Source organism: Sinocyclocheilus rhinocerous, unplaced genomic scaffold, assembly GCF_001515625.1.
Source record: "Sinocyclocheilus rhinocerous isolate Xijiao unplaced genomic scaffold, SAMN03320098_v1.1 scaffold75, whole genome shotgun sequence".
NCBI lineage: Eukaryota > Metazoa > Chordata > Actinopteri > Cypriniformes > Cyprinidae > Sinocyclocheilus > Sinocyclocheilus rhinocerous.
In genome coordinates this window covers 378,008-389,387 of record NW_015632455.1, presented here as the reverse complement: position 1 = coordinate 389,387, position 11,380 = coordinate 378,008, and the positions used below count along the sequence as shown (strand labels likewise).

Genomic DNA, 11,380 nt, shown 5'->3' with positions numbered 1-11,380 from the left:
GCGCGATGCAACGCGTAAAAAGACAGTATATGTCATTATAATCTGTCCCCACTGGATGCAACAAATGCCTCGTTTGTAATGGGTTTTAATGTTGTCTCGTCGCTCCGGCCGGACACGGCATCATCACAGTATGGTGAGGGGCGTATCATTTCCGTCTCACGCTTGAGGTATTCGGCCAATCACAACGCACTGGATAGCTGGCCAATCAGAGCACACCTTGCTTTTCAGACCGATGAGCTTTGTAAAAATCAACGCGTTTCAAAAAGGCGGGGCATAGAGGAGAAACAATAATGTACAGTATGTGGAAAATAATGTGTTTTTTTAACCTTAAACCTCAAAGACATTTCATTACACCAAATACACAAAATAATGTTCTTTTTAACAACATCATATGACCCCTTTAAATTTTAAAATTTCTGCACTTACAGTATAGTGAGTGCAAAACTGGAATACTGGCACAAGTTTCTAATAAATTGGATGGCCAAATAAAAATGATTGCAGCATTAACGATGTTGGCTAATTTTTTACGAAAAATGAATTGAATATGTTGTAAATATTTGATATATCACCCAGCACTAGTAGTAGCACAGTTATGTCATATACAAGCAGTGCATATAACCCACCACCTACAAGGTAAGATCCTCTAGTCGTCTGAAAGGAACAATAAACAACGTGTTACTGCAGGGGAATAAACCTCATTCAATATAGTGTTAACCCCACTCTGCAATGTCAAAACTCAAACAAAGACATCAAATTTAAACTGTGCCTAGTGCAACTCCACAAAGTCATACTGAAACAGTGTGATCATCACTAAACACACATTTGAGAGGGAACTAAACCGAGAGAGGAGTGTTTGGTAACGTCTGTCAAGCCACAAGTCTTGAAGCGATTAATATTAAGTCTGACTTTCTAAACCAAAAAGGAGAGAGGACAGGAGACAGAACGTCCAAAAAACAGTGAGCATGGGAACAAAAACAGCACGTAAGACAACCAGAGAAAGGACGAGGACAGGTGGAACACCGAGAGAAAAGAAGGAAGGGAGAGCGGTGGTACAATGGACGACAGCAGCAGCGTAGTCAGGAAGAAGAGGAGAAACAGAAAGTGGAGATGAAATGTACACTGACCTGAGTGAGATCTGGGATGTCACCCTGATCAATCCCAACTTGCTGTGTCATAAACAAAACAAAACAAAAAACGGTAAACAAACAAACAAACGAGGGGAGGGGGGAGGAATCAGAAAAAGAACAAACATAAAGTATCATTACCTCATGCAGTGACTAAAAATGAAAGAAATAAAAATAACATAGGTGTGGCATGCCAAGAGCCACGGAGGACCAATGGGAACGGACACAGACATTGATAATGTTTCACATGGCTGACTGTGAGGTGTGGAGTGGTTAACATTCAAAAACACTTTTTACAAATGATGACTTTTAAATGAAAACTGGTGGGGGTAAAAAAAAAAAAAAAAAGGAAAATGAGACAAGAATCTCACATGGTGATGGACATTGTTCTCAGAGACTCTGTCAAATCGAATCCCTGAGAAGAAGAGCCAGTCTGGAAATAAAACCAGACAGACTAACGCCTGGCTGGATGGACTGAGAGGGGAAGTGAGAGAAAGAGGGCGGCAGCATGGGAATTCATCAGTGTCAGAGAGAGAGGAGGGAGCACCAAACAGATCTACATTTGGGCCAGAAGGAGAGAGAGACTTTAAAGGTCTAACGCCACGTGAATCCACAGTAGGAACGACAGCCGTCAATGGCCACAGTAAGGATAAAAGGAGAGAAACAGCTCATTCCACACTGTATTAAAGCAGTCTTAGTGGAGTACTCTCTCTGCAGGGTTCCCACACTTTGGACCAATAACTTTACATGGATTTTTCAGAGCTTATCCAGTCATTCATGATTACTGGATAAAGATTTTTTTTTAATCATTGTGGAGATTACAGTACCGTTCAAAAACATGGGGTCAGTAAGATTTTTTTTAATTGTTTTTAAAAGATATTGTGAAAAATAATTACAACTTCCAAGTTATTATAACTGTTTTCTATTTTAATATATTTTGAAATGTAATTTATTTCTATGATAGAATTTTCAGCATCATTATTCCAGTCTTCAGTGTCACATGATCCTTCGGAAATCATTCTAATATTCTAATAATTTGATGCTCAAGAAATACTTTGTTTCATCAATGTTGAAAGCAGTTGCACAGCTTAATTTTTTTGTGAAAACTGTTAAATTTATATATAGAAAGTTCAAAAGCATTTATTGGACAAAAAATAGATTTTAATAGCAATAATTTGCCAATAGAAATTTTTGGTACTGTTACAATAAATCTATTTACTGTCACTTTTGATAAATTTAATGCATCTTTGCTGAATAAAAGTATTAATACTTTCAAAAATAAAAAAATAAAAAAAATCTTACTAACCCCAAACTTCTGAACGGTAGTGTGTGTCAGGTAATAAGCATGTTAATAAACTTAAACAATTGTACTTGGTGTACAAATGTACCCAATGAGACCCTCAAAGACCCTCAACAGACTGATGTTATGCTGATTTCAATCTCTTTTTACCAGTTGCAATATTTTAGGAGCTGTTACAGAGAAACCAAAACAGAGGTCAGTTCAACCTCGACTCAAACAAAGGATGAAACTTCGTGATATCCGAATGACTTTTGGCAGGATAGGCACATGTATGCGTTTATGGACACATTCCATGAGGACTGTGCAATGCATTGCGGTGCCAGAACACTAAATATGGCATCAGTGCACGCATCAGTCTAGTGAATATGAATGCCAGAGCATTGTAGGATGGAGAGATACGAGAGAGAGAGAAATTGTGGGAGCGGAGGGATCCTTGAACAGCCTGTCTAATCTCAGACCTGTTGTATCAAAACACTGTGTGTGTCTGTGTGTGTGTGTGTGTGTGTGCGTGTACACATTGCACTGGTACCTCAGCCACTTTAAGAAACTCTGACAGCTTGGTCATCCTGTACAGAAACTTCTTATAGATGTCCAGGGCATCTTTACACTGGTTTTTTTTCATATCAAAGTATTTCTCTGAAACAGGAGGACAAAAAGAGAGAGAGACAGAGCGAGAGCAGAACGATTAGCAGAGCAACTCAAACAGATAAAGACTGCAATTACCCATCAGAGGACTGTCAAAACACTCTGGGCTGTCTGACAGAGACAGGGGCATATAAAAGCTGCTGTAATGGTTCGCTCAAGGACAGCTAGCACTCTAATGCATTTTCAGACCATCAACCTAAACAGACATGTGTTACAACATAAAAAAATAATAAAACAATAAAAATCATGGAAAAATGAACGACTTAACAACGGTATAATTAGAGCTCAAAAAGAGTAAAAAGCAGCAATAGCTGAAGAGGAATTAAAGCCTTGTTTCTGCTAGACTATTAAGGGGGTCACACACTGGATGCAAAGTGCAACTTCAGGTCAAAGATAAGACAAAAGCACAAGTATCGCACACAGTGTTGTTCTGAATATGTCAACTGCTCTTGAGATACAAGATCAAGACTTGCTCAGGTAATATTTGTTTGCTTGCAAATATATTTAATATAATATTTAGCTCCATGCCAGCAACCGTGGCTATATTCAGGGCAAGAAACAAGTGAAAAAAATAAAAAAATAGTACAAGCAAATAACACAACAAATAAAAACAAATTGTAAAAAAAAATTTTAATCTTTCACAAATCTAGAACTAAATCTGGCCTCACTTCATTTAAATCTTTTTATAAGAATGAACCAAAAAGTAACAAGCTAAAGTTAAAAGCATCAAAACACGCTTCAAAAAGTTGTGGGTTAGTCTAGAGAGACCTATTTGACAGTAGTTATAGATAATATGGTCCCACCAATTTTCAAAATATACACAACGTTTTCTACCAACAGCAGGATTGATTTAATAACATTTATTTGTGGTACACAGATGCAGTTCAATTTGGATGAAAGTATCTCATACTAGTAATTAATAAGTATAGCGTACAGAAAGACCTGAGCTCTTGTGGTTCAACTGCACTGTTCTTTGTTCAGAAAGCAGTAAGATGTAACCCCTAAAGCAGAGTGTGAGAGTAGGACGCTCTCCAGAGTGAAAGGGAGTGGATTACTCTTACCCAGCAGGTTGATAACGCCCTCATTATAGGCAGCAAACAGACGGATGGAGTCTTTGAAGAGCAGCATGAAGGCAGCGTTGATCACTCCGTTAGTCAGCTCATTAGGCTTAGCCTACGGACACACACCCACACGAGAGAGTACACATCATACCAAATAGCTTGGACTGACTCAACATCAGTGTTGTTCTGTTAAAATAGGGTTTTCCAACGTGGGGCTTCAGGGTCACTTGATTTTAAGGGAACTGCTTACCACTTCAATCACAGGCACAAATCAAATAATCTGCACTATAAACCGACAAATCTATCCAAGCTGAGTGGAAATTACTAAGACTAAGGGACTTTTAATACTGTAAATTTTCTTGCATTTCATCACCCAGATTTCTGCCATTTAAAAGCTTGGGGTCAGTAAGATTTTCTTTGAAAGAAATTAAAACTTTTATTTAGCAAGATGCATTAAATTGGTCAAAAATCACAGTAAAGATATTTATAATGTGACAAAAGATTCAGATCTCGTATAAATTTAAACTTTCTATCATGAAAAAATAAAATGATCATGGTTCCCACAAAAATATTAAGCAACACAACTGTTTTCAACATTGATAATAATAATAAATGTTACTTGAACACCACGTTAAATGTTAAAATTATTTCAGAAAGTATCATGTGATGCTGAAGACTGAAGTAATCAACTGCTAAAAATGCATATAAAGAAATTACATTTTAAAATATATTAAAATAGAAAACAGCTGTTTTTCACAACATTACTGTTTTTACTGCATTTTTGATCAACTAAATGCAGTGAAGAGTACTTTCAAAAACATTAAACAAATCTTACCGACCACAAACTTTCATTACATGGATTTTTTTAAACAGGAGATTATGAAGCATGTAACCAGTAAAAATAAAATAAAATAGAGAAAACCAATTCTATAAAAATAAAGAAATAAATTCTGATTTGATTTGAATGATTGGAAAGTTTTAAAGCATACATGCATGTTTCTCCATCACAAACCTGGAAATCCAGCAGTGCGTCCAGCTGGTTTTGAATGATAGGCAAGGTTTTGATCAGCTTCTCCGTGTTCATGGTGCGCATGACTCCATCAATACTACACCACAAACAGATAAACAAACAATCAGAACTCGCCACTTACTCGCAATCTTAATTAGCGGTTAAAAAAATCAGCTACTTTATCAGCTTTTAAAAACAACTTAATTATCAGAGTAATGAGCTAGCCTGATTAGATTGTGTCCTGCTGAGAAAATGTGTTTGAACACAATCTTGACTCCAGGCAGACAATATTACAGAGGCAGAACTGAGGTATACCCACCCTCGCTTCATCTTGGTGAAGTCCACAGCCACCAGCCTATAGGAAAGGGCTTTCTCATTGAGATATCTGCTGTACCGCCTGATGAATGTGGACATGTCATAGCCTGAGGGAAAGGTCGAGGGCTTTATCATCAGTGTGCGTGTGCGTACAATGCTTTAGAGACAGGAAAGGTGTTCATGTTTCTGACATACCTTGCAATGCACCTTTATCAAGGAAATTGTTCAAATTGAAGAGCGTGTTTCTTGAGGCCAGATACTGAATGAAACGCTGCGGGTACAGAGAAGAGATAATCAAAATGCTGACACAAAAATATGGTCATATACTAGATGTGATTCTGCAGCTCTTAATCTGTCAAAATGCGGGAGCGACTTTATCCCTGACTGCTGCTGAATTTGCAGTACACTGTGTGAAACCTAGACCCGTGTACAAGATCAGACTCCTCTGAGCTTTCTTTGAGCTGCCAAGTACGTCTGCTGCAGCACCCCTCCTCCGTCCAGCCCCGTCCCACCAGCTCACACAGCTGTGGGTTGAGGAAAAGAGCAAAGAGAAGCACACGGCGATCTAGGTGCTGTTGTGAACGGACATGATGGGAATTTTTGGAAATACTACTACTAGGATGCATTCTGACCTCATTCATGTATGTGGTGGACATGACGGGCAAACAAAAAGTAAAACAGACTCTCTCAAACATTCGCTTTACCTTTACACAGAGCTCACCACCAATCAATGTTTTGTGACCTGATCACAAAAATCATATTCTGAGATTACAAGTGACCACATCTCATTTAGTCACTATATCGCACACAAAGGTCTGCCCCCTCGCAATCTTATGCTGTCCCAGATGTATATGACTTTCTTCAGACGAACACAAACAAAAATATTTAGAAAAATACTCCATCTCTGTGAGGTGGGTCCCTCAAAGTTGATGCATGAAAACTCACGTATGAGACTTGTTCAGAAGCAATGGTTAATATAGTTTAAAAAGTTTCAAATAGGAGTATTTTACTCACACACTTATTAGACATTGCTTCAACAGACATATATTCATCAACTGGGGTTGTATGGATTACTGTCGTGGTTTTTGAGGAGTGAACTTTCAAGGACTTTTTAATAGCCTTTTTATTTTATTACTTTTGTAAAAATCTCTGTTTGTGTTCCACAGAAGAAAGTAACTGGGACGGCACATCTGGGACATCGTGAGGGTGAGTAAATGATGAGAGAATTTTCATTTTTGGGTGGAGTATCCCTTTAATTACAAGCGCAAACAGCCTGTGCCTATTTACAACACACTATAGGCTGGAACGACAACAAACGATTAGTAAGTAAATCTGAATAGAACAAATTGTTTTTCCTAGAAACTGTATTTGTCAATGTCATTTACAAGACAATACAAAGTTATCAGTCCCACACGGAGTCTAAACCAGAATGCAGCAAGTGTAACCTTGATCTTATTTGGTAAATCAGTACACCAGAGAAAAAGAGTCAGCAGGAAACAGTTTTTACGTACTGGGATGCAGCCTTAGGCTTGTTTCATCCCAGGGGAGAACCAGCATGAGGACCTGGTGACAGGCCCTGCGGTCAGGCAAAATCTGCTTGGCACAGAGGAATAAAATAGTCCTGGCAGGGGCCATTTTCAGCCTGTGGCAAAAAGGTCGAGAGTCACTGAAATCACAGAAGGTCCCTAAAATGCATCTGAAGGAACGGGAGGCTTTAAAAAAATGCCGCATTCCTAGAGTTCTGCTTAAGTTGGCGGATCAAGAGTGGCGATCCACTGAACAGTAGGCTGACAGTCTGGTGTGTATATAGAGGGAAAGAAGCCACCCACCCTTTGAAAGATCAATGATCTCTGATCTCAAAGGAGCTGATGGTGCTTGGGGTGGCCCTGGTCATGTGATTGAGGCTTTGCGTGAGGTTCCTCATTCTCTTTTAGAATTTTTGCAGCCAAATGATAAAAATTCAGCTGCATTTTAACAATATAGAAAAATGCCAAATGGCAGAATAGTGTGCATAGAAAATATCAGCGAGCTTAAAAACCAATAAAATAGCAGTCAGCCAATTATTGCCATCAGCCTTAGTTTTTATAAGCAGAAAAAGAACAGAAATTTTGGAATAATATTTTTATTGTAAAAATATTTCCATATTCTCTGCAAAGCTTATTTGGGACAATATTTTATATTTTTTTTGCAGTTCTAAAGAAAGAAATGTATTTATTTGGAAATATTTATCTACAGATTATGAATCAGTACAGTACAGATAATAAATTAAAATATTATTTGCACAATGGCAATATAAAAGCCAAATATTTAATTTTGCTAACAAAATGTCACAAAATCACACTTTTTTCCTTACACAGTATAAATTAATCTTTATAAACAAAATTATACAGTGTGGATGTCTAAATATTTTAGGAAGGGGATTCCTTTCAAAATTTCAAAGGTTCTTGGCATCAAAAGAATTCTGCTCTTACAGTGTGTCCCCAATCATTCTCACAGAAAACTACTGAGATACTTCTGCTTTGCACCGGTGCCTCAAATACCGGTCTAAAATCCTTAGGGATCAGACGAGAAGCAGAGTGAGGCGTACCATATTCAGACCATGACGAAAATCCCCAGGATGGCAGCTGTGCGGAGCATGAGCTAGTTCTCTCTGGCACCGTGGCTTAACCTCAGAGAGAAACCTTGTGTAAAATGCATTGCTGAGCCAGTGTGTACCAAACTGCAGAGAATATTGCTCCATTCCAGAGTGTAGATCAATATAGATTACCAATTCAGTGGAGTCTGCAAATCCACATTCGCCTGCCTGCTTCTCTGCATGAACGCCTCAATCTCAATGCCTTTTTTTACGTAGCTGAGGTTATTCAAAATGGATGTCAGAAGTAAGGATGACAAATATAGATTGATAGGCCAGGAAGGGTCCGGCATTCTCAGCTTAGCAAATAATTAATGTGAGAACAAACCTCAAGTAGTGTGAGAGTGAAGCATCATTTATTATTAAGGCAGGAGGCTCTTTGGCAGGGAGCTTTCTTTCCCAAAGAGAGCAGCTTCTATTAACACAGCAGCTCAGGCTGAGGGAAGATATCAGCAATCAGGAAACAGGGATTGCTCATGTTTTAGCCACTGATTTTGTTGGTGCAGTCAGGAACTGATCCAGAAGCAGCGCTGGAACTGCTATGTGAAATCTGTATGTGTGCGTGTTGGTGCGCTAACCCTGCAGGGAACATGTGCAAATAGGCTGCATGAGGATGCCCTGATAATGTGCCGGCTGCTGGTCTTCGCTCTCTCGATCAATACATGTTCTGAGGTTTCTATGGATACGGCCTGAGCAATTACCGCGCGGTTAGAAAAAAAAATAAAAGGCTTAAAGAAAAACGGCGAGCACAAAAAGATGATGACAGGGTGCGAAAGAAGGCGCATTGTTCGATAGCGATTATTTTCAAACACAAAACCCATTCTGTTTGTAAAGTAGAGAGCTGGAATCACATCTGATTCAGAGCTAAAATGACTGTACCAGAATGCAAAACAGAAATGCGTGACCAAATTAAAAAAAAATAAAAAAACTTCACGCACCATACAAACTGATGTAGTGCTATGTAGGGCTGTCACGGTTATTAAATTTGGCTGACGATTAATTGTCTAAAAAAAGTCACGGTTATTGCGATTAATTGTCTGTTTTAGGCTTTTGGCGATTATACCGATTAATTGTCTGTTTTTTATGGCATTCATTATATAATTGTGATTAATTTAAGGGTTCAGTAAATCTTTTAATCTTTTTTGAGTTAATATTTTGCAGTGTAAGATTACAGAGAATTCCAAATTCTAAGAATCGGCCAATACCGATCCAACACCAGCATTTTTTTTCTACACCACTTCAGAATATCAATACTGTGTTTGTGGAACTAATGGTCACTATTTTTTAAACCCTTTGTTAAACATAATCCACTAAATACTCACTTCCTCATTACAGAGAAAAACTACATTTGAATAAAAATATATAAGCTATGAAATTAAACTAGCTGACTGTATAATTTAGCAGCAAAAACAATATCTGAAAAAAAAATCTTTAGTGCAAATTATACAATTTAAACATGTTTATTCTGTTAACTATTTGTATTCTTACAAAATGCATTCATGAAAATAAGATCGAAATCATGATAAAATAAAAGCTTCTAATAATCTTTCTGTGTGCAAAACTTTGATAACGTGAAACGCTTCAAACAGAGCGGCAAAAAGCTCTTATGCACATTCAGGGTGCAGAATGGTGCACTTGAAGCAACATGGAGTCGCAGCTCTTATGCACATCTAGGGTGCAGAATGATGTGCTTGAAGCAACATAAGTCACAGCGCACTGCACTCCACAAGGTACAAACAAAGAGAAGAGAAATGAGAGAGCAATGAACTCCAGCAAGATGTCATTTTATGCGAATCCCCAGACCTTTATCTAAACATCAAGTATTATAATGGGAATATATCATCTTGCAGAGAGAGTTTTACCGTGCTGACTGTCATAACTGAACGTGACGTGCTGTTTGAATGCTAAGCGGAGAATGACTGACAGCTGCAGCAGAAGTTTCTGTAAACTTAAATTTAACAATGTAAATATAATTCTGTCCCTCACATTAAGATATGGAATGGCTTCAGATGATATAGGCCAGGGCTCGCAAAATTTCAAAATCGCTGGTAGCCCTTCGAGCAGACATTCTTCAGATTTTGGTAGCCCAAAATGAATATAAGTAGCCCGAATAATAATAATAAAAAATAAAAAAAAGACATCGGCTGAACTTCACTGCGCACAAAATAGCATGATTAAAAACTTCAGTGATCGCTTTTTTTCTTAAAATAACAAGTCAAGAGAGTAGGGGTGCAACGGATCACAAAACCCACGGCTCGGACCATATTGCATTATCATATCAGATTTTGAGTAACAGATAGGGTCATTTTGCAAAAAAAAATATGGTTCTTTATTATTTAAATAACAGAATACTTCTTTGATACCACAGCAAAAACTAGTAGCATATTGGGATCTAATGATTCACTCAACTCACGATGCGATGCACGATACTGATTTCACAATACAATTTTCTCACAATTTTTCTTTTTAAAAAAATTACATTTAAGACAAATTATAAATGAAAAGGTGTCCTTTTATTATTTCTCCAACAAAATGCTGCACATTTCTTTGTGAAATTGAAATATGTCAAATAATAAAACTAACTTGAAATTTTAAAACAAATCCCAAATCAAATAATTAAATGATACAAATAAAATAAATCTCTTCATATAAACAAACCAATTCTTTGGCTGTGCTTTTTCCATTTTAATCACGATCCAAACAAAGATGCTAAATACATGTCATTTAGATTGCAATTAGATTGCATAATTTCTCAATTTTAAGCAAAAACAGAATGGTTAGAATTTAGCTTTGTGTCTGACAGCAGGTGGCGCTTATGGAACAGCATGTTTTTTTTAGGCTGCTGCCCCTTTAAGACCGAATGCACGGATCCAATATAATGATTTTCCCGCGGAATTGGGCTACTTTAACACTGTTGCCGCAGGTTATTTTTCATGTCCACGGGTTAAAGCGACCCCGATAACGTGATATTTAGCCCCTGGAGTGCGAATTTGACCAGGGGAACCCCGCCAAAAACGTGTATTTTACCCCCCGAACACGATTTTTAACGGGGAGCCCCCCTCGAAATGCCATTGGGCTAGTTTTGAGTAGTAATTGGGCGTGTTTTGTTGTGAAAACCTGGCAACCCTGATCACAAGTCTCTCAATTTTACGCCAAATCTAGCCAAATGCTCAATAGGTAGAATGTAGTGAAAGTGTAGCACTGGTCTGAAGGGCTTATTGTTGCTCCCTAGTCTAGAGTAGGCTGATGATACACTGGGCAACTTTTTGAGCAATGTTGCTTGGGCACTTTCGC

General features: G+C 37.9%; 1 protein-coding gene across 7 annotated transcripts in view; it reads right to left on the bottom strand.

Moving 5' to 3' along the window:
* The window catches only part of LOC107742289 (phosphatidylinositol-binding clathrin assembly protein-like), an 84,445-nt gene that overhangs the window by 25,412 nt on the left and 47,653 nt on the right, over positions 1-11,380 (bottom strand). For 5 of the 7 annotated variants that reach the window (XM_016555188.1, XM_016555189.1, XM_016555192.1 and 2 more), the window contains exons 3-9: positions 5,650-5,725; positions 5,459-5,561; positions 5,143-5,236; positions 4,131-4,242; positions 2,954-3,060; positions 1,125-1,166; positions 631-651 (exon numbers count right to left, since the gene is read on the bottom strand). In XM_016555188.1, the coding sequence (XP_016410674.1) occupies positions 631-651; positions 1,125-1,166; positions 2,954-3,060; positions 4,131-4,242; positions 5,143-5,236; positions 5,459-5,561; positions 5,650-5,725 (555 nt within the window). The remainder of the gene's footprint in view (positions 1-630; positions 652-1,124; positions 1,167-2,953; positions 3,061-4,130; positions 4,243-5,142; positions 5,237-5,458; positions 5,562-5,649; positions 5,726-11,380) is intronic. The other 2 variants (XM_016555191.1, XM_016555193.1) reach the window with 2 other exon arrangements.